At 42.3% G+C, this 24,716-nt stretch overlaps 1 protein-coding gene across 1 annotated transcript in view; it reads right to left on the reverse strand.

The window, feature by feature from the left end:
- tusc3 (tumor suppressor candidate 3) overlaps nt 1-24,716 on the reverse strand; it is a 404,131-nt gene that overhangs the window by 102,016 nt on the left and 277,399 nt on the right. The window contains exon 8 of the mRNA XM_060830630.1: nt 1,686-1,760. Coding sequence (XP_060686613.1) covers nt 1,686-1,760 — 75 coding nt within the window. The remainder of the gene's footprint in view (nt 1-1,685; nt 1,761-24,716) is intronic.

Genomic DNA, 24,716 nt, shown 5'->3' on the forward strand with positions numbered 1-24,716 from the left:
GGCTAGGTGCTGGGAGCTGGGACTATATTGGGTTGGGATATCTGGTCGACATGGACGAGTTGGACTGAAGTGACTGTTTCAGTGCTGTACATCTCTATGACTCTATTATCTCCAGCGCTGCCTCTTCTATCAGGATGTGGATTCACAATTGTGCTACTGATTAAATGCTGCTGCCTCTAAATTTACATGACTTTGCCTTATTAGAAAGAGCAATGCGTCATGAATATGGTGCAATGTGTATGCCACAATTAAATAGATGGTTGTGCGTGTCAGCTCTGAAAGGAGTGTGCTTGGAGCAGTATTAATTGTGTAAGGTTGAGGCCAATGACATGAGGCCTAGTTATGGCTCTTGTTGCATGGTATTAGTGTCTCTACTTCTGAACCAGCTGCTCCTGTGTTGAAAGACAACACCACCAAACAGGTTGATGAGAAAACACCTATAAGGTCTGAGTTGTATCTGACGGAAACTTTGATTAAGTGACTTAACAAGCTATTGTGAATGGAACAATATGAAAGACAAGTGATGTAGCTAGTAGGACATGGCATGTAAGATACTTTCACCTGTACCTTGGTTATCCATTTGAGGTTCTTACACTTGTTGAGGCACTCTACCCACATTTCCATGGCTAGACATGGCACTACCTTTTTGGTAATTTTCCTGAGGGCCGACTGGCCTCCCGAGTAGATGACCTTGCTCCACTTTTGTATCTTTTGCTCAATGTTCTCAAAGCTCCACCCAAAAATATTTGTCAGATTAACTGCCCTGTTGTACAATTTTACAACATTCTTCCTGCCTTCAATTTCTCTTCCATCAGTTCCAGGTTCAGCTATAGCAAAAATTCATCTCAATATTCAGGGGGGCAGACTGGTTTTAAAAAGGACAGTTGTTGAGATGTGCAGCCACGCAACAGTGTATTCAGTGTTGAACACCATCCCATAATCACTAAATTAGCAGGAAGTGAGCTTTTGCATTGTATGCATTATTTTGAATGGATGTGCGTTAATGCCGATTCACAATCCCATGCTCAATCGCAATGTCTAACAAGTTCTGGCCCTAATGGGGATGCAATGGCCTAGTGGTATTATTGCTGGACTATTAATTCAGAGACCCAGGAAATGTTCTGGGGACCTGGTTTGATTTAGGCCATGGCAGATGGTGGAATTTGTGTTCAATAAAAATCGGGAATTAAGAGTGTAATGATGACCATGAAACCATTGTCGATTATCTGAAAATTCATCTGGTTCAGTAATGTCCTTTAGGGAAGGAAACAGCCATCTTCAACTGGTCTGGCATATATGGGACTGCAGACCTACAGTAATGTGGTTGACTATTCACTGCCCTCTGGGCAATTACGGATGGGCAATAAATGTTGTCACAGTCAGTGACATCCACATCATGAATGATTTCTTAAAAAAAGTTCTCATAGCTTAATATCATAATTCTAAGACAAAGTCAGAATCCCTGGTTGTTTTTAATATTCGTAAAAATTATGCAAGTCCTCATGATCTATGTAGTAATCGTCCATCGAGTAACAGGTCACGTAAATAGTAGGAGAAAAGCCAATATTTATATAACACCTTCAATCAAAGCAATCAGTTTCATGTGTCCCTCCATATTCACTGCTCAAAATGTCTTGTATGCTCAAAAAAGTAAAAGTACTGATATTAAACTAGCCATAACTTACTTCTTCTTTTGCCTACGTCACCTTTGGATGTTGCAGCTTCATTTAAAAGGACCATTCCCATGGTGATGGCAGCATCTGAAGTTGTCGTCAAGGAAACAGCAGCATTGTGCAGAAAGCTTCAGGGTTCACTTTCAAAATAAGTTAGATGCTTCTTTTCTTAAAAATATTTTCAGTAAAACTACTTGTACTTTATTTCAGCAATTATTAGATTCAGCTTCCAGCTGGTTTAAACTCTGGTTTAATTCTAAAATGCATAGTTCAGAATGGGGGAATAAAAATCAGTTGAAATCAGTAAAATAATGACTCAAAATATTAACCTTAAGAAACATTGACAATGCAACATGAAAATTCATAAATGGAAGGCATGCACACATTGAGTACATTTTCTTTGAAGCAACATGGGAATCAATTATGAAATGATTTGTTGAATAAGTTTACATTGTTATCATCACTCAAACAATAAACTCAATATTGGGGTCAGAAAAATGCTGAGAATGGCAAAATTTGAGGCAGAATATTCCAGAAGTCTGTTGAGGCCTTCCTTGATATAAGGAGCAACTTGCTGTCAATTCTATGCATTTGACAAGTGGCAAGGTGAGTTTCGCAGTTTCTTGTAGTTTCTTGGTGAGTTGCCAATTAAGGTGGATTAAAGTTTGCTACACAGCTTGTTAAGGCCACAGTTCACCCTATTAATATTCGCTTCCATTCTTACCAAACCTGCCAAGCAGGCCAGATATTGAGAAATCTCAACAAGGATACTGTCAGAATACCTGCTAACTTCCATTCATTGCTGGCTCTAAGCACCCTCATGTTACTGAGCACCAAACACCTTTTCTAGGTATGATTCACAGGCATGAGCCACATGCTCCTCTCATCTATGGACATTGGTATATCACATTTGCCAGTTCCTCACAACGATGATGGCACCTGTCTGGATAACTTGTATGATTCTCAGGAGACACAGACCCGCATTACAGGCATAAAGGCAACCAGCAATGAAAAGTTGCTGCAAGGAGACTTCACGCACACAGATAAGCACACACAATTCATGGATTGGACCAGGGGTGCATCCCACTGCTCGCTTCCTTTCTTAGTACTCACTCACTTAGTGTCTAGCTTCATACATGCTGCAGTTCTGTCATGTCTTATCTCGCTTATTGATGCAGTCACACAACCAGGCAGCATACCTTCCTGATCTGCAATCTTCAGCGAAGGGGGTGTATATTTTGCTATATAGTTGTGTGGTGTACAAAGCTCACACCTGCACCCTCTGTCAGCAGCCTATGAAGCAAGCACACTGCCTGTGCAGCAAGCAAGCAGCCATGTCTCAAAGTCCTAAGGGAATAGTACCTGTCAGTCAGAGAATTCCAGCACAATAATGAAAGACAGGCAGCCTCTGATACCAGTGTAGAAGATTGGCCACTGTCAGGTATTCAGTCAAGGTGTTCTTGATCAGGGCAACCTTTTCCTATAGTCCAGGGAGTGGGTCATAATCAGTCCTGCTGGGTGCATTGTGACCAATCTGGGGAGAAGTTCTAATATGATCAAGAGGAAGTACAGCAGTCAGTCCAGAATCTGAGCACATCTCTTCCTGGGCTGTCTGGTTAGATTGCTCAAAGGGGTGAACCACAATCAGTCCACTGGCTCCATCCACAGAAATTGAGTATAAGGGAGGATTGAGGTGGGGTGGCAGGAGTTCTGCTGTCATGGGAATGAGATTTGTTAAATTATTATGTTGGAATGGGGACTGTAGGAAGGGGAAAGGGGAAATGACAATTGTGAAAAGGGCAACAGGATTTGTAAGGGGGCAGATATAGTAAAGCATGGATGGGAAGGGAGCCATACAGGCGGGGTTTTGTCCGTGATCAGAAGGGTTTAGAGGGATATGGGCCAAATGCTGTCAAATGAGACGAGGTCAGATTGGGATGTCTGGTCGGTGTGGACAAGTTAGACCAAAGGGTCTGTTTCCTTGCTCTGTGACTCAATGAAATAGTACATTCACTGCTATCCTCTGGCCCAAACTGTAATGATTTGTTTTTTTTAAAAATAGATTGCAGTTAACTTAAGATCACTGTTTAGTAATACTGAATTTGATTTTGCTGAAGAAATACACATTTAGTAGAGATGATTTGGAAGAGCCGGTGTTGGACTGGGGTGTACAAAGGTAAAATTCACAACACCAGGTTATAGTCCAACAGGTTTATTTGGAAGCACTAACTTTCAGAGTGCTGCTCTTTCCTCAGGTGGTTCTGGACAACCATCTGTTGAAGGAGCAACACTCCAAAAGCTAATGCTTCCAAATAAACCTAATGGACTATAACCTGCTATTGTGCGATTTTTAACATTTAGTAGAAGATTTTTACTTTACACTCTGGACAATTTGCAAGAATATCAATTCAAGGGGAAAACTAACATTTATATTTGATGAGAGAAGAGCTGATTAGATGGAATGGAGCTCTGGTGGAGGCACTGCAAAGGAGAATGTACAAATTAATGCTGATACACAGTTAACACTCAGCGTCTGTTTAAAGTTCACATACCATCGTATTCATTTGTGTGATAAGCAGAATATCATTTTGGCTTGATAACAGCATATTGTTAGTTGCTAATACTACTTGTGTTGCTTCTGTATACATGTAGTGTGAATCAGCTAGCTTTATCTGTTGCTGAAGTGGTTGAGATTACTTACCATTTCAGAGTAATCTAAGGTAGAACGGGCACGTTTTAGATTCAAGAATAACTATCTTAGGGCTAGTCCTGAGTTCCATACGTTGAGAAATGATCTAAACAAGGTTGTCGTTATCATGCAGGATGTGTTTACAAACACATTCAGTATTGATATTACAAGCTGAACAAATGGTTTGGGTCAGATTTACAAAGATGCTGATGAGGCTAATCTTATAGCGTATGAAACTGTAAGTCTCCCAAAATATATATTGACCAGTGAAGGTAAATTTGTTGTAACATGAGGAGACAAACTTCTAATCAATTTCTCAAATAGGACAGGGAGGGAAGAGATTTAATTTGACCATTCCATTGTCAACATTCCAGGTTTAAAATATAGCCAAATGTCAATCATCATGAATTGATGTATTCTGGATGGTAACATCAGGGTCACTTACCAACCAATTAAAACTCTCAATATTTTCTGAGTTTTACCATGATGAGAAGTATTCTCATGAATTCAAATGAGAAGCTTCAAATAAATGTCTTTTTCATCAATATTTTTGGTAAAAGATAACAATAAGTTTTGCCATACTTTGTTGTTGACATAATCAGTATACAAGTCTGTAAAAAAATTCAGCCTTTAGACTCATTCCAATTGAGTACAAAATTTTGGAATTATTCTTCTCCCTCAGTGTTCTCTAGGTTTATAATCTATAGGTTTTTAAAAACTTAATTTCTACTTAGAATATCTCCTGTTGCTTTCAACCATGTATTTTTTAATATCTTATGTGGCTATTCATCTTATATTCTTAGTGAACAAAAATACATTATACAATCTGGTAACTGTAAACTTCAGTTTCCACCAGTAAATATGCATGAACTAGTGTAGAGTAATGCAGTTGTTTAAAAAGTGTGATTTAGTTATATTTGTTAAAGACAGTCAAACTTCGCAATGCTGATATTTCAAAAGTTATTTAAATTAAAAACAGTTGCTACCCTATAATTATGTAGCTAGGAATAGATCTATGATAAAAATGTATCTTAGTGCTAGTTTTGTTGTTTATGTAAAGTATAAAAGTTTCAGAAATGCAGATCAATGCAAGTGATCCTTATTCCTATACTCAATTTTAAATAAATCATAAATAATCATTTTGTTAATCAAAATTTATTTGGACACAAAATGGCCAGTGGAAATTTATTCCGCTGCTGTTGTCCATATTGTAAATATGAACTTACCAAAGTGATGAATCTTTGCTCCAGTTTCAGCTGTTACACACCAATCAATAATGTTCTGTTTGCACTATGGATTAATGGAACACAAAGCTTATATATGTCTGAACAAAAAGGTATGAAATACTGCTTTAAACTTGATATAGTAAAATGTAATGCTTTATTTTCCTTTGCAAAATAAATGGTTTGCCTGAATTATAGTGAACAACTTTGAATTAAATTAATCAAAGAGAATGCCCACAAATAACCTCCTCAAATTGCAGTAAAAATGCCTTTGCAAACTTATAATTACTTCATTTTGTTTTGATCTGACAGATGATTATTTCTGAAGATTTTATTCTCTATAACAAAAAAAATCAATTCTTCTTTCAGCAAGTAAGAGTTTGTCTGGTTTGATCAATACATGTGTACACATAGAAAAAGGTGAGACAGGTCTTCCTTCTGAAGACAGAATATAGGATATTGTGTCAAAAGCACATATAATTCACGGAATTTTCACCAGGAAGAGGGCAGTAATGGGACAGTGGCATGGAAAACAAGCTCAAGAGTAGGTTTTTTTTGCATCACTGAAAGCAGCAAAGTCAGAGCAGAATCACAAATAGCCATTTTCTTGCAGCTGCAGTGAGCTAAACATTCTGTTCAGATGCTCTTGGCAAGGAGATTAATCCCAGTCCCCCTGGTCCACATGACCTATACCACCCCCACCACCACAATAGCTTCTGCTGTCTCCATGATATGTTTCATGCTCAGTGCAAAGGGACTCCACAACATTAATTATCCAAAACAGTAGAACCACTTGTACTATAATAAAATAAAACTACTAGAACGCATTAGTCCGAAGCTCCTCCATGGCTACAAGTCATTAAGTCAGTTTGCAGCTGATCCCCTATAAATTATGCAGATCTCTGTCTGAATTTACTGATCTCAGCCAAGGTTGTGGTGGCAGTGCTATAATTTACCTCAGTATCACAAATTAGACAAAACAGCATTTGCTGGATTAAGCCAAACTTAGTTTGCTTGTGAATCCCTCCATAGCAAAACAGTCTGCTGACATAAAGAATGACAGTTTAGTGAAGTAGCTAGGTGTACTTCACTAGCTACACCTAGGAAGTGTAGGTAGTACAAGGAATAAATGGCTTTTCATAACAAATACGTGCATTTATATAATGTAAAATACTGTTGACAGTATTTTACAGATTTGAGATTGAAATACACACTAACCAGCAACAGAACAAAGAGAAGGCAGTTTAAGTGGTGGATTGAAGGATAAATTTAAAATAAAAGTTTTCATCTTGCTTTCAAAACTAAAATGTCCCTTTCTTTATGCATCAAAACTTTAGAAAACACTACTATGATGCCTGTCATTTTATAACTGTACCTCACTTTGCTGATTTAACCTGCTCCAAGGAAATTCAGCATAAGCTTGAGGAGCACCATCTCACTGTTCAATTCAGCATTATAGAGACTCTGAACTCAACACTGAGTTCACTAGTATTTTTCAGAGAATTTTATGGAACATGGACATCATTAATAAGGCCAGCATTTGCTGCCCTTTCCAAATTGCCTTAAACTGAGTGGCTTGGTATGCCTTTTCAGAGGGCAGTTAAGAGTCAACCACATTGCTATGGGACTCATTCCAGCATAGGCCAGGTTTGGGAAGGATGAAAGATTTTGTTCCCTAAAGAATATACGTGAACCATATTTTTGAACAAATAATAATGGATGATAGCTGTCATGGTCGCCATCACTGACGTGGGCATTAAATGCCAGATTTGGGGCATAAGATACACCAAGAGATAGAAAAGCGTGTATGAAAGGCAAGGTTACAACGATTTCAATATGCAGTGGACTGGAAAACCAGCTTGGTAGTGGATCACAAGAAAAGGAATTTGTGGAATGTCTACAATATGGCATTTTGGAGTAGTTTGTGGTGGAACCCATAGGGAACAGACAATACTGGATTTAGTGTTGTGCAATGAGGTAGCAGTGGTAACCACTGAGCCACTGTTATGAAATACAACGTGAAAAAGTGTGAGGTCATGCGCATTGATAAGAAGAAGAGAGGCACGGACATGAAAATTCAGAAATCTGAAGTGCAAAGGGACTTAGGAGTCCCGGTCCAGGATTCTTTTAAGGTGAACTTGCAGGCTGAGTCGTTAGTTAGGAAGGCAAATACAATGTTGCCATTCATCTGGAAAGGACTAAAATATAAAAGCAGGGATGTATTCTGAGGCTTTATAAGGCTCTCGTCAGACCAAATTTAGAGTACTGTTAGCGATTTTGGGTCCCATACCTCAGGAAAGTTGCATTAGTCCTGGAGCAGGTTCAGAGGAGGTTCACAAGAATGATCCCAGGAATGAAAAGCTTAACATATGAAGAACATTTAAGGACTCTGGGACTATAGTCGACTGAGTTTAGAAGGATGAAGGGGGATCTGATTGAAACTTTCAGAATACTGAATGGCCTAGACAGAGTGGATATTGGGAAGAAGATTCCATTGGCAAGACAGAAGAGGACCCGAGGGCACAGCCTAACAATAAAGGGAAGACCTTTTAGAATGGAGACAAGGAAAAACTTCTTCAGACAGCGAGTGGTTAATCTGTGGAATTCATTCCCACAGAAGACTGTAGAGGCTAGGTCATTGAATATATTAAAACACAGAGATAGATAAGTTCTTGACTGCTAAGGGGATCAAAGGTTACAGAAAGAAAGTGGGAAAATGGGGTTGACAAACCAGTCAGCCATGATTGTATTGTGGAGCAGACTTGATGGACTGAATGGCCCAATTTCTGCTGTGTCTTATGGTCTTGTAATAGTAATATACCATACAATAATTCTACATTTAATTAACAACAAAATCTACTGGTACTAAAATTTGAAGAAGGTACATAATGAAAAGCATACAGACGTTTCTTTTTATGTAAAATTCTTCCCAACAAAGATCACAATCCAGTGCTGAATGAGATGACACTGCATTATGTTGACACACATTCTACTTGCATGAGTCCCCACTCTGTGGTATTACAGACTTCTTGAACATCAGTGGCAAGGAACACTGAGTGACAGATAGGAAGGAATGGATTTAGCAGTTGAACCTGAATCAATTGGTTGCATAGCCTTCCCGATATTTCTCCAATACAGGACCTGTATGATTACATGTAGAAAATTTATTGGTTCATAAAAACATTTCTCCTACACTTTGCAAATATTCATAGCACACGAAAGACCAGCTAACCTAACTTCAGTTGTACAGAAAATGTTAGAGGCTATTATAAAAAAAAGTGATCATAGAAAATTTGGAAAACATGAATGAAATTGGACAAAGCCAAAAAATGATTTATAAAAGGGAAATCATGCTAAACAAATTTACTATAGTTACTTGAGGGTGTAACCAGTATGATCGATAAAGGAGAATTAGTACATGTGGTATATTTGGATTTTCAAAGCCTTTTGAAACAGAGTTGGAAGAGATTGGATGCAGGGAGGATGTTTTCCTTGGTTGGGAAGTCTCAAACCCAGAGTTACAGTTTCAGTATATGGGGTAACCATTTAGGAATTAGATGGGGAAAACGTTTCTTCACTCAAAGGGCAATAAACCAATTAAATTCTCCAGAAGGCCTTGGAGGTCAAGTTACTGAATATGTTCAAGATACAGATGGACAAGTATTTAGATTTCAAAAGTATATGGGACTGAGATGGAGGGTTAACTATGATCATACTGAATGATGGAGCAGACTCAAAGGGCTAAATGGTATACTCTTTACCCTATGTTTCTTTGTAAATATATTTATTAGCAAAAATAAATTTTTTTTGACTTTACAAAAATATAACGTTCTTGAAAATATAACAAATACCAGTATAACAAGAAAAACGTAAATTACAACACAACTACTGTCTATTAACTAATTACCTATCCTATAATACAGAACAACCAAACACTCTGTAAAACAGCACTGATTAAATAAGTAAGTTACTTTCAAAACAAAAAAAAACAAAAGAACACACAAGAACACAAAATAGCAATGCTCACTACAAAGTTCCCAAACAAAAACCGGGAGCATTGCACATTTCACCGCAGAGTGCGGCACGAGCTGGGGGGAAGTGAGGTTGGAGCGCAGAGCTGGTCGGGAAGGTAAGTGATTGATATTTGAGTGGGTATGTTCTAGACCCCAGGCCCTACTTCGTAGGGCCTCCCTCCCATCCTCCTCCTCTAACCTAACTTTAAAGTCCACAGGTAAGCGACTCAGTGTTATTGACTCAGTGTTCTTGTTTTGGAGACAAAGTGTACAGTCATGGCAGTGCAGGCAGTGGAATGTTCCTCCTGCAGGATGTTTGAGGTAGGGGTGACCACCGATACTCCTGCCGACTTCGTCTGCAGGAAATGCAGTCAGATCCTGCTCCTCACCGAACGAGTTAGGGAACTGGAACTGGAGTTGGATGAACTGAGGATTATTCGAGAGGCTGAGAGGGTGATTGATAGAAGCTACAGGGACACAGTTACGCCGGAGAACAGAGGTAGCTGGGTAACAGTTAGAGGTGGGAAGGGGAAGAAGCAGGCAGTGCAGGGTTCCCCTGTGGTCGTTCCCCTAAACAATAGGTATACAGCTTTGGAAACTGTTGGGGGGGGGGACAGCCTTGCAGGTGTAAGCTGCAGTGATGGGGTCTGTGGCGTGAGGTCTGGCTCTGAGACTCAGAAGGGAAAGGGGAGAGCAGGAGAGCGCTAGTTATAGGAGACTCTCTAGTTAGAGGGATGGACAGGCGGTTCTGTGGACATGGGCGAGACTCTCGGATGGTTTGTTGCCTCCCAGGTGCCAGGGTCCGTGATGTCTCGGACCGTGACTTCAGAATCCTTAAGAGGGAGGGTGTGCAGCCAGAAGTCGTGGTGCGCATTGGCACCAACGACATAGGTAGGAAGAGGGGTGGGGAGGTCATTCAAGAGATCAGGGAGTTAGGCAGGAAGCTAAAAGCTAGGACAGACAGAGTCGTCATCTCTGGGTTGTTGCTGGTGCCACGTGACAGTGAGGCAAGGAATAGGGAGAGAGTGCAGTTGAACACGTGGCTGCAAGGATGGTGTAGGAGGGAGGGCTCCAGGTATTTGGACAATTGGACTGCATTCTGGGGAAGGTGGGACCTGTACAAGCAGGACGGGTTGCACCTGAACCAGAAGGGCACCAATATCCTGGGGGGTAGGTTTGCTTGCACTCTTCGGGGGGTTTAAACTAATTTGGCAGGGGGATGGGATCCGGACTTGTAGTCCAGCAAGTAAGCTAGCTGTTTGTCAGGATGTCCAAGAATGTAAGGAGGCTGTGGAGAAGGTAGCACTGACAGGGAATACTTGCGGACACAGAGATGGGCTCAAGTGCGTATACTTCAACGCAAGGAGTATCAGAAATAAGGTGGGTGAACTTAAGGCATGGATCAGTACTTGGGACTACGATGTTGTGGCCATCACGGAAACGTGGATAGATGAGGGACAGGAATGGTTGTTGGAGGTTCCTGGTTACAGATGTTTCAGTAAGATTAGGGAGGGTGGTAAAAAAGGAGGGGGGGGTGGCATTGCTAATTAGAAATGGTATAACGGCTGCAGAAAGGAAGTTTGAGGGGATCTGCCTTTGGAGGTAGTATGGGCTGAAGTCAGAAATAGGAAAGGTGCAGTCACCTTGTTGGGTGTTTACTATAGGCCCCCCAATAGCAGCAGAGATGTGGAGAAACAGATTGGGAAACAGATTTTGGAAAGGTGCAGAAGTCACAGGCGACTTCAACTTCCCAAATATTGATTGGAAGCTCTTTAGATCAAGTAGATTGGATGGGGCGGTGTTTGTGCAGTATGTCCAGGAAGCTTTTCTAACTCAGTATGTAGATTGTCCAACCAGAGCGGAGGCCATATTGGATTTGGTACTCGGTAATGAACCGGGACAAGTGATGGCTTGTTAGTGGGTGAACATTTTGGTGATGGTGACCACAATTCTGTGACTTTCACCTTGGTTATGGAGAGAGATAGGTGCGCACAACAGGGTAGATTTTACAATTGGGGGAAGAGAAATTACAATGCTGTAAGACAGGATTTGAGGAGCATAAGTTGGGAGCATAGGCTGTCAGGGAAGGATGTGGTGGAAATGTGGAACTTTTTCAAGGAGCAGATACGACGTGTCCTTGATATGTATGTACCCATCAGGCAGGAAAGAAATGGTCGTGTGAGAGAGCCTTGGTTGACGAGGGAAGTTGAATGTCTAGTAAAGAGGAAGAAGGAGGCTTACATAAGGTTGAGGAAACAGGGTTCGGACAGGGCAGTGGAGGGATACAGGATAGCCAGAAGGGACCTGAAGAAAGGGATTAGGAGAGCTAAGAGAGGGCATGAAAAATCCTTGGCGGATAGGATCAAGGATAACCCCAAGGCATTTTATGCGTATGTGAGAAACATGAGAATGACGAGAACGAGGGTAGGTCCGATCAAGGACAGTAGTGGGAGATTGTGTATTGAGTCGGAAGAGATAGGAGAGGTTTTGAATGAGTACTTTTCTTCAGTATTTACGAACGAGAGGGACTGTATTGTTGAAGAGGAGAGTGTGAAACGGACTGGTAAGCTAGAAGAGATACTTGTTAGGAAGGAAGATGTGTTGGACATTTTGAGCAACTTGAGGATAGACAAGTCCCCCGGGCCTGACGGGATATATCCTAGGATTATGTGGGAAGCAAGAGAGGAAATTGCAGTACCGTTTGCAATGATCTTTTCGTCTTCACTGTCAACGGGGGTGGTACCAGGGGACTGGAGAGTAGCGAATGTTGTGCCCCTGTTCAAAAAAGGGAATAGGGATAACCCCGGGAATTACAGGCCAGTGAGTCTTACTTCTGTGGTAGGCAAAGTAATGGAAAGGGTACTGAGGGATAGGATTTATGAGTATCTGGAAAGACACTGCTTGATTAGGGACAGCCAGCACGGATTTGTGAAGGGTAGGTCTTGCCTTACAAGTCTTATTGAATTCTTTGAGGAGGTGACCAAGCATGTGGATGAGGGTAGAGCAGTGGATGTAGTGTACATGGATTTTAGTAAGGCATTTGATAAGGTTCCCCATGGTAGGCTTATGCGGAAAGTCAGGAGGCATGGGATAGAGGGAAATTTGGCCAATTAGATAGCAAACTGGCTAACCGGTCGAAGTCAGAGAGTGGTGGTAGATGGTAAATATTCAGCCTGGAGCCCAGTTACAAGTGGAGTTCCGCAGGGATCAGTTCTGGGTCCTCTGCTGTTTGTAATTTTTATTAATGACTTGGATGAGGGAGTCGAAGGGTGGGTCAGTAAATTTGCAGATGATACAAAGATTGGTGGAGTTGTGGACAGTGAGGAGGGCTGTTGTCGGCTGCAAAGGGACTTAGATATGATGCAGAGCTGGGCTGTGGAGTGGCAGATGGAGTTCAACCCTGCCAAGTGTGAGGTTGTCCATTTTGGAAGATCAAATAAGAATGCGGAATACAGGATTAACGGTAGGGTTCTTAGTCAGGTGGAGGAACAGAGGGATCTTGGGGTCTATGTACATAGATCTTTGAAAGTTGCCACTCAGGTGGATAGAGCTTGTAAGAAGGCCTATGGTGTATTAGCGTTCATTAGCAGAGGGATTGAATTCAAGAGTCGTGAAGTGATGTTGCAGCTGTACAGGACTTTGGTTAGGCCACATTTGGAGTACTGTGTGTGCAGTTCTGGTTGCCTCACTTTAGGAAAGATGTGGAAGCTTTGGAGAGGGTGCAGAGAAGATTTACCAGGATGTTGCCTGGAATGAAGAATAGGTCGTACGAGGATAGGTTGAGAGTTCTCGGCCTTTTCTCGTTGGAACGGCGAAGGATGAGGGGTGACTTGATAGAGGTTTATAAGATGATCAGAGAAATAGATAGAGTAGACAGTCAGAAACTTTTTTCCCGGGTACAACAGAGTGTTACAAGGGGACATAAATTTAAGGTGAAGGGTGGAAGGTATAGAGGAGATGTCAGGGGTGGGTTCTTTACCCAGAGAGTGGTGGGGCATGGAATGCGCTGCCCTTTAAGCGGCAATTGGATAGGTACATGGATGGGTGCTTAATCTAGGATAGATGTTCGGAACAACATTGTGGGCCGAAGGGCCTGTTCTGTGCTGTATTGTTCTATGTACCCGTATTAACGCAGGAGCTCTCCCCTCCAGGGCCCAGGGCTTAGCAAACCTAACCATCCTGGTTAAATAAACACCTAGTTAAGATAGCAGACAAGTCTGTGTCCAAATACCTCAAAAAGGCCTGCCATGCCTTATGAAAAAGATCTGTTGTGTGGCGCACCATATTTATGAAAAAAATCCAAAGGGATGAGCTCCAAAGCTAGTTTTCAGCATCCCAGCAAGCCTGGCGGGTTCTCAGACATCCAATTCATCAGAATATTCTTCCTTGCACAGTAAGTAAGAGTATTAAACAGTTTCTTCCCATGCCTATCTAAAGATGACAAATTCAGTAGACTGAGGAGGAGAGATGTCGGGTTTATTTTAACTTCGGTCCTCAATACCCTCCCGATCTCTCCCACTACGGCACTCCAGTAAACATGGAGCCTGTGGCATGTCCAGAAGCAATGGGTAAGAGTACCTACACTTATTTTACATTTGGGGTACACTGAAGATGCCCCTTTATTAAACTTTGCCAGACGATCTGGTGCCAGATGAATCCTGTGCAGAACCTTTAACTGCATAGCGCATTTCCTATTACAAATTGAGATCTTTTGCACATTCTCTCATCTGTCCTCCCTTGTTTCAGAAGTGATCGTCACTCCTAGATCTTGTTCCCAAACCTCACATAACCAGTCAATATCCTCTCAAGTCCTGCCACCCAGCAGTTGATAAAAAGGCATTAACTGAAAGGGTGCTTATGGAACGTAGCAACTCTGAAGCATTGCCCTCCATGCTTTGACCGTACTAATAACAATGGGATAACTGTCCTCATCTTATCCATGAACAATAAGTTAATAAGAGGGCACTTTGTCTGGGAGGCCTCGATATCCAGCCATATTGAGCCTGGATTGCTACCTGCCCAATGCAGGCAAAGGATAGCAGGGAACTAAATTGATGCCTCCTGATGTCTGGGAAATCAACTCCTCCCCCTCCTTAAGGCAACTACAATTTATTAAGTTTGATGAGGGGCTGCCCATGACTCCAGACGAAGGAACTAACCCATAAGTTTCCACAACGTTGCCTAGGGAAACATTATAGTGAGCATACGCATGGGATAAAGCAAATGAAGGAGGACATTCATCTTAATAAGGGCTATTCGATCCAACCACAAAAGTGGAAGGGCCTCCCATTGCTGAAGATCCCGCCTAAAATTATCGAGTAGGTGAGCAAAATTAATCCAAAATAACTGATCAAACATGGGGGAAATAAGGATGCCTAAGTATCAGAAATCCGCCCATGACCAGTTAAAAGGACACCTAAGGCCACCTTCAACCTCTGGTACTTCCTTGAGGTTCCCCACTTTGCAAAGTTGATCTTATATCCTGAAATCGGCCCAAATGAATTAATACATTGTATCAGGTGGGGTACGGAGGTCATCAAGTCTGATAAAAACAGAAGGACATCATCTGCATACAGTGTAACCTTGTGTACCCTCGGTCCCACTCCTGGAGCGGTTATGTGGAAGTTCTGAAGAATGGACTCTGCCAGCAGCTCTGTCACCAACGTAAACAACAGCGGTAAAAGGGGGCAGCCTTGATGACTACCCCGCCAATCCTAAAGTTCTCATACTTCACCCTGTTGGTGATGAGTGTGGCCAGAGGGTGGTGATATAAAACATCCATCCACCTGGCAAAGACCCTGCCCAACCCAAACCTCGCTAAGACATAAAAGAGATATGGCCATTCCACCCGGTGAAATGCTTTCTCTGCATCTAAGGAAATCACCAACCCCTGGATTGATCATTGCTGACATGCTTGGATCATGTTTAGCAAGCTTCTAACATTATTAGAGGACTCACGGCCCCTTATAAAACCTGTGTCCTCTCTGACAATATGGGGCAACACCTTCTCCAATCTCAGTGCAAAAACCTTAGACAGAATCTTGAAATATGAATTTAATAGATTACTTACAGTGTGGAAACAGGCCCTTCAGCCCAACAAGTCCACACCGACCCGCTGAAGCGCAACCCACCCAGACCCATTCCCCTAGCTTTACCCCTTCACCTAACACTATGGGCAATTTAGCATGGCCAATTCACCTAGCCTACACATCTTTGGACTGTGGGAGGAAACCAAAGCACCCGGAGGAAACCCATGCAGACACGGGGAGAATGTGCAAACTCCACACAGTCAGTCGCCTGAGGCGGGAATTGAACCTGGGTCTCTGGTGCTGTGAGGTAGTAGTGCGAACCATTGTGCCCACAATATAGAGATGGGCCTCTATGATGCACAATCCTCAGGAACCTTCCCCTTCTTAGGATGAGGGAAATATTAGCTTTTCTCAAAGACAGTGGTTGGCATTCATGCATATAGGAGTGATTGTACATCTCCAACATCGGTCCTGACAGAATCTCTATAAACTCCTTGTAAAACTCACTCGGGAGACCATCAGGCCCAGGCGCTTTCCCACTCTGAAGTCGCCTAGCTGCCTCCTGTATCTCCCGAACCATCAAGGGGCATTAAAGAGAGGGAGGCTGATTTTAGAATTCCCCCCGGGAGGTCCAGACTCTAAAAAAAGGCTTTCATTTTGTCCTTCTTAACCATGCAACCTCCAAACTGATACAATTCAGAGTAAAACTCCAAAAAGCCTCATTAAACCTTTCGGCATTGTATGTAAGGACCCTGGCGCTGTCTCTAACTGCAGTCATGGATTGGGGAGCACACTTTTCCTAGTCACATATGCTAAATTCTTCCCTGGCCTATCTTCATACTCGAACAGCCTTTGTCTAGCAAAAGCAAGTTCTTTCTTTGCTGTTTGTGTCAGTATTGAATTCAAGGCAGCCCGAAGGACCATGATCCGCTGGAGCTTCGTCACCAAAGACCCTGCAAACTGTGCCCCCTTAGTGGCATTCAGCCAAATTTCAAGTAGACACTGCTGTTCCCCCTTCTGTCGTTTCTGGCTAGTCGAATAGGAAATAGCTAATCCCTCGCGAAGGCCTTAGCGGTCTCCCAGAGCATAGATGGACTACTAGCCATGCCCAACGTGACAGTCAAAAACTCCTGAAACTCCCTCAAAACATTTTCCACAAATTTGGAATCCTTAAGGAGAAAGGGGTCCAGATGCCAGTGCTGCAAACCTAGCCCCTCACTCTTGGCCTTGACATCCAAATATACTGTCACATGATCAGAGATAGCTATATCCAAATTTTAAAACCCATAATCAAATCCAAAAGGTCGAGGGGGCCAGAAAGAGATCAGTCCTCGTGTGACATCTGTGTGGGCTTGAAAAAAAGGTGAAATCTCTGCTGGTAGGGTGAAGACATCTCCAAATGTCCACCTGTCCCAACTCCTTGCATAAGTCAGCCACCTGCTTGGCCTGTGAAGAAATAGATGGGGGCCCTCAAGGCATTCTGTCCATTGTTGGATCCAAAAGACAATTGAAATCTTCCCCCCCACACCCCCACCCCCCATAATAATGTGTTCCAAAGGCACTCAACTTAGAAAGTCAAAAATTTGAGGGGATGTGCTGGACGACAGTATACATTTAAAATGCCACATTTCTCCCCATGTATCAGGGCCATAAGTATTACAAACCACCCTTGCCCATCTTTCACCTGCTCTAACAATGTGACCGGAAGATTTTTCTGGATAAGTACAGCAACTCCCCTACTCTTAGCTGTAAAGGATGAAAAGAATACCTGGTCATAACCTCCCTGTTGTAATTTTAGGTGATCCCCATCGTCAAGATGGGTTTCCTATAACAGAGCGAAATCAACCCTTTCCCTCTTAAGGCTAGAAAGCATTTACTTTCCTTTTAACAGGAGAATTATTTCTCTTGATGTTCCAGGTGCACCATTTAACACGGCACTTAGCCATATCTCCTTTCAGAGACCCTTGAACCCCTGGGAGGGAGAATCCTGCTTGCAATGCACTGAGCACAAGTAAATGAAGACTCATGGAGTTGCAGAATTGTGTTTGCAAAAACTACTCTATTATAACTACAAACAGCTATTACTACCAAAAAGCTACAAAACAAAACTATAAAACCTTGAAAGGGAGACTCTCGCCCTGCCCATCAGGGCCACTCACCATACCCATCCACTCCTGCACAGTTCCTTCAGGCCTGGACTGAGCCCCAGCCTGAGGCAATAAAAAGTAAATAACAAGGAGATGATCCTTAAGTCAACAAAAGACGATAAAGTCAGAATAAGCACTCCGCCCATCCCCGACTCTATGTCACCTCTACCTGTGACTAAAAGAGAAAACAAACAAAAAAAGGGAAAATAACAAAGGGCACCCACAAAATTTTCAATGATAAAATCCAGTTAGGATTGGGTTGGGATATCTGGTCCGCATGGACGGGCTGGACCGAACGGTCTGTTTCCATGCTGTACATCTCTATGACTTTACAATAGGAACAACATATTCCAAGATTTTTTTAATTATTAGGGAAAGAGAAAAAAAGGGAAAAACGGAAAAGACAGGGAAAAGAGGAACAGAGGATGAACATTAACCATATTCTTTGGACCATTCAGCCTGTTTTAAAGTGTCTACAAAGTTCTCGACTTCATCCGCCGAATCAAGCGTATAAACTGAGTTCTTGTGGCTGAAATGGAGCACTGCGGGGTATCTCAGAAGTACTGGATGCCCATGTTCCTCAGCCTCTTTTTAACTTCATCAAAGGACTTCCTCTTTCGAATTACAGCAACTGAGAAATCCTGGAAAACATGATTTTTGACCCCTTGTGCAGAAGTGCCTGTGGATCTTTCCCTAGTAATCTGGAGGCTTCTATCACTCTCTACTTGTCCCCGTATGTAAGGAAGTGTACTAGGATCAGGCAGGGGGTGCTGTATCGTCCTGAACCTGTGCACTGCAACCATTTCAATCTACAGCTGTCTGGATTCAATTTGAAGACCCAGGAACTCCGGAAGCCAGTTTTCAAAGAAGCTAACTGGCTGCCCACCTTCTTCACCCTCAAGGTGCCCGACTATCCGAAGAGTCGTCCTCTAACCATAGTTTTTGAGGTCGTCAACCTGATCTCACTAGGTGCATACAAGGAAGTCAAATTTTTTTTCCATTTTTAATTCATGGAGTACTGGAATCACTACTGGGGAAAGTGGGACTGCACCATTTGACTGGTCTTCATCTGAAACATTATGTCATCACTGTTCTGGTGAGTTGGATAACTAAAGAAGTAAGGGAGGCTTCACTTGGCTGATACCAGGAAAGGAGGGATCGTTTTATGAGGAAAGGTTGAGAAGATTGGGCCGATACTCATTGGAGACCACCTTAAATGTTTAGCAGACTTGATGTGGAAAGGTTGTTTCCACTTGTGGGAGAGTCTAGTGTCAGAAGGCATGATCTCACATAATAAGTCACACATTTAAGACAAAGATGAAGTAGAATTTCTTCTCTCAGAAGGTAATCAATTTGTGGAATTCTTGACCTCAGAGGGTATTAAAGCTGGGTCATCAAGTATACCCAAGATCAATCAGCCATGATCTTATTGAACAGTGGCGCCGTCTCAGTGGGCTGAACAGCCTACTTCTGTCCCTGTGCCTTATGGTTATACACAACAGGGAAAGGGTACTGTGAAAACTACTGAAACTAAGATGGACACATCTCCATTACCTGATGGCTTCCATCAGAGGAGTTAAAAAGAAGTAGCTACTGAGATAGTAGAAACATTAGTTATCCAGCATTCTTTGAATAATTGGAAACATCCCATGAGATCAGAAAATAACAACTGTAATCCTCAATTCAAGGAAAAAAAAGATGGGAAGTAGAAAATGATAGGTCAGACAGCCCAAAATCTATCATTGGGAAATACTAGAATTTAATAAGGAGGAGGTTATAGAAGGACACAGAATATTTTTAATATGATTGGGCAGAGCTCGCATGGCTCTGTCAAAGGGAAATCATGTATCACTATTTGATCAGAATTCTTTGATAAAGGGGAAGTTGCAAGACGTAGTGTACTTGGATGATGAAAAACACTCAATAGCGCATGAAACACGAACAAGGTCACGAGTAGCCCATCAGGCCTGCTGCATCATTTAATAAGGTCACAGCTGATCGGATTATAATCTAAGAATTCTCATTCTTACTGATTCCTGAGAACCTTTCACCTCCTCCTTACCAAGGATCTATCCACTCTGCTTTAAAAATATTCAAAGATGCTTGTTTAGCAAGAGCTCCAAAGACTTATGACCTTCTGACAGAAAATAATTTGCCTTGTTTTAAATTAGTGACTTTATACTTTTAATCAGTGACCACTAGTCTCCCATAACAAGAAACATCCTCTTCACATCTCTCCTCTCAATTTGCCTAACAATCTTACATGTTTCAATCAAGTTTCATTTGTCGAAACTCCAGTGGACACAAACCTAACCTGTTCACCATTCCTCAAAAGAAAACTTGTCAAATTCAAGTATTAGTCTGGCAAACCTTCTCTGAACTGTTTCTAATGCAGACATCCTTCCTTAAACAAGTTGACCAATATTGTATACAGTACTCCAACTATGGTGTCACTATTATGCTACATATATAAAGCAAAATGTCCCTACTTCACAGCAGTCTAAGCTTTCCATAATAAATGACAACATTCCATTAACTTTTCAAATTACTTGCAATACTTGGAAACTAGCTATTTATGATTTATATTCCAGTGCACTTAGATTCATGGACTCTCAGAGCTCTACAATATTTCCCAAACCATATAACATACTATTGTTTTGCTTCCTGCCAAAATGGACAACTTCAGGTTTTCCCACATTACCTTTGACTTGCCACAGTTCTGTCCACTCACTTAACTTAGTTTCTTTTTTTTTGAGGCTCTTTAAGTCAGTCATAGAGCTGTACAGCATGGAAACAGATCCTTCGATCCAACTCGTCCTGCCAACCAGATACGCTAAATTAATCTAGTCCCATTTGACAGCATTTGGCCATATCCCCCTAAACCCTTTCTACTCATGTACCCATTCAGATGTTTTTAATGTTGTAGTTGTACTAGCCTCCAACCACTTCCTCTGGCAGCTCATTCCACCACCTCTACATGAAAAGTTGTCCCTGAGGTCTCTTTTACATGTTTCCTTCTCACCTTAAACCAATGTCCCCTATTGTGGGACAAAGACCTTGGCTATTTATCCTATCCATAGTCCTCATGATTTCATAAATGTCTGTAAGGTCATCCATCAGCCTCCGATGCTCCAGGGATAAAAAGCCTCAACCTCTTCAATCTCTCCTTACAGCTGAAACTCTCCAACCCCGACATTCTTTTAAATCTTTTCTGCACTCCCTCAAGTTTCACAACATTTTTCCTATAGCAGGGAGACCAGAATTGAATGCATTATTCCAAAAGTCACCTAACTAATGTCCTATACAACCACAATTTGGCATCCCAACACTGACCAATAAAGGGAAGTGTACCAAATGCCTTCCACACTACCCCAGCTACCTGCGACTCCACCTTAAAGGAACTGTGAACATAGAACATTACAGCGCAGTACAGACCCTTCGGCCCTTGATGTTGCACTGACCTGTCATACCAATCTGAAGCCCATCTAACCTATACTATTCCATGTACGTCCATATGCTTGTCCAATGACGACTTAAATGCACTTAAAGTTGCCAAATCTACTACTGTTGCAGGCAAAGCATTCCATACCCTTACTACTCTCTGAGTAAAGAGACTATCTCTGACATCTGTCCTATATCTATCACCCCTCAATTTAAAGCTATGCCCCCTCGTGCTCGCCGTCACCATTCTTGGAGAAAGGCTCTCCCAGTCCACCCTATCTAACCCTCTGATTATCTTATATGTCTCTATTAAGTCACCTCTCAACCTTCTTCTCTCTAACGAAAACAACCTCAAGTCCCTCAGCCTTTCCTCGTAAGACCTCCCATCCATACCAGGCAACGTCCTAGTGAATCTCCTCTGCACCCTTTCCAAATCCTTCTTATAATGCGGTGACCAGAACTGTAAACAATACTTCAAGTGCGACCGCAGTCGAGTTTTGTACAGCTGTAGCATAACCTCATGGTTCTGGAACTCAATCCCTCTGCTAATAAAGGCTAAAACACTGTATGCCTTCTTAACAACCCTGTCAATCTGGCTGACAACTTTCAAGGATCGGTGTACCTGGACACCGAGATCTCTCTTCTCATCTACACTACCAAGAATCTTACCATTAGCCCAGTACTTTGCATTCTGGTTCCTCCGACCAAAGTGAATCACCTCACACTTGTCCGCATTAAACTCCATTTGCCACCTCTCAGCCCAGCTCTGCAGATTATCTATGTCTCTCTGTAACCTACTACATCCTTCATCAATATCCACAACTTCACGGACCTTAGTGTCTTCTGTAAATTTACTAACCCACCCTTCTGTGCCCTCATCCAGGTCGCTTATAAAAATGACAAACAGCAGTGGACCCAACACCGACCCTTGCGGTACACCACTGGTAACTGGACTCCAGAATGAACATTTCCCATCAACCACCACCCTCTGTCTTCTTTCAGCAAGCCAATTACTGATCCAAACTGCTATATCTCCCACAATCCCACTCCTCCGCATTTTGTACAATAGCCGACTGTGGGGAACCTTATCAAACGCCTTGCTGAAATCCATATACACCACATCAACCGGTTTACTCTCATCTACCTGTTTGGTCACCTTCCCAAGGAACTCAATAAGGTTTGTGAGACACGACCTACCCTTCACAAAACCGTGCTATCCCTAATCAAATTATTCTTTTCTAGATGATTATATATCTTATCTCTTATAACCATTTCCAACACTTTACCAACAACTGAAGTGAGTCTCACTGGTCTATAATTACCAGGGTTGTCTCTACTCCCCTTCTTGAACAGGGGAACCACATTTGCTATCCTCCAGTCTTCTGGCACTATTCCTGTAGACAATGACGATTTAAATATCAATGCCAAAGGCTCGGCAATCTCCTCCTTGGCTTCTCAGAGGATCAGAGGATAAATCCCATTCGGCACAGGGGATTTATCTATTTTCACACTCTGCAGGATTTCTAATACCTCTTCCTTGTGAACCTCAATCACACCTAGTTTACTAGCCTGTATCTCCGTATTCTCCTTGACAACATTGTCGTTTTCTGGAGTGAATACTGTCAAAAAATATTCATTTCATGCTTCCCCTATCTCCTCTGACTCCACACACAACTTCCCACTTCTATCCTTGATTGGCCCTAATCTTACTCTTGTCATTCTTTTATTCCTTAAATACCTATAGAGAGCCTTAGGGTTTACCCTGATCCTATCCGCCAACAACTTCTCATGTCTCTTCCTGGCTCTTCTAAACTCTCTCTTTAGGTCTTTCCTGGCTACCTTGTAACCCTCAAGCACCCTAACTGAGCCTTCACATCTCATAGAACATAGAACATAGAAAGATACAGCGCATTACAGGCCCTTCGGCCCTCGATGTTGCGCCGACCGAATCCTACCTAACCTACACTAGCCCAATAACTTCCAAATGCCTATCCAATGCCCGCTTAAATGACCATAAAGAAGGAGAGTTCACCACTGCTACTGGCAGGGCATTCCATGAACTCACAACCCGCTGTGTAAAGAATCTACCCCTAACATCTGTCCTATACCTACCACCCCTTAATTTAAAGCTGTGTCCCCTAGTAACACCTGACTCCATTAGCGGTAAAAGGTTCTCAGTGTCAACCCTATCTAAACCCCTAATCATCTTATACACCTCTATCAAATCTCCCCTAAACCTTCTCTTCTCCAATCTCATCCTAACATAAGCCTGCTTCTTCCTCTTGATCAGAGATTCCACTTCCTTCGTAAACCAGGGCTCCCGTGCTGTACAGCTTCTTCCCTGGCTGACTGGTACATACTTACCTAGTACACACAGTAGCTTTTCCTTGAATAAGCTCCACATTTCTAATGTGCCCATCCGCTGCAGTTTCCTTCTCCATCCTATGCTTCCTAAATCTTGCTTAATTGCATCATAATTGCCTTTCCACCAGCTGGAACTCTTGCCCAGTGGTATACACCTATCCATTTCTATCATTAAAGTAAACATAACAGAATTGTGATCGCTATCACCAAAGTGCTCACCTACTTCCAAGTCTAACAACTGGCCAGGCTCATTACCCAGTACCAAATCTAATGTGGCTTCGCCCCTTGTTGGCCTGTCTACATACGGTGTCAGGAAGCCCTCCTGCACACACTGGACAAAAACTGACCCATCTATAGTACTTGTACTATACTGACCCATCTATTTGTACTGTACTGTTTTCAATATTTGGAAAGTTGAAGTCCCCCATGACAACTATCCTGTCTCTCTCACTCCTATCGAGAATCATCTTTGCTATCCTTTCCTCTACATCTCTGGAACTATTTGGAGGCCGAAAGAAAACTCCCAACAGGGTGACTTCTCCTTTCCTGTTTCTAACCTCAGCCCATATTACCTCAGTTGACGAGTCCCCAAACATCCTTTCCGCAACTGCAATACTGTCCTTGACCAACAATGTCGCACCTCCCCCTCTTTTACCATCTTCTCTGTTCTTACTGAAACATCTAAATCCTGGAACCTGCAACAACCATTCCTGTCCCTGCTCTATCCATGTCTCCGAAATGGCCACAACTTCGAAGTCCCAGGTACCAGCCCATGCTACAAGTTCACCCACCTTATTCCGGATGCTCCTGGCGTTGAAGTAGACACACTTCAAACCAACTTCTTGCTTGCCGGTGCCATCTTGCATCCCTGAAACTTGATTTTGAACCTCCCTACTCTCAACCTTTTCTATACTAGAACTACAATTTTGGTTCCCATCCCCCTGCAGGATTAGTGAATCTGCACCCTGAGGTCTCTTTGTTTGGCAACACTGTCTAGGACCTTATTGTTAGGTGGAAAAGTCTTCTTCACATATATTTGTGTCATCAGTAAATTTCACAACCATATTTTCATCCCTTCATCCACATCAATTATAACAAGTGTAAACAGTTGAGATTCCAGCATTGTTCACGTGGCAC

The sequence above is a fragment of the Hemiscyllium ocellatum genome, chromosome 1, assembly GCF_020745735.1.
Source record: "Hemiscyllium ocellatum isolate sHemOce1 chromosome 1, sHemOce1.pat.X.cur, whole genome shotgun sequence".
NCBI classification, from domain to species: Eukaryota; Metazoa; Chordata; class Chondrichthyes; order Orectolobiformes; family Hemiscylliidae; genus Hemiscyllium; species Hemiscyllium ocellatum.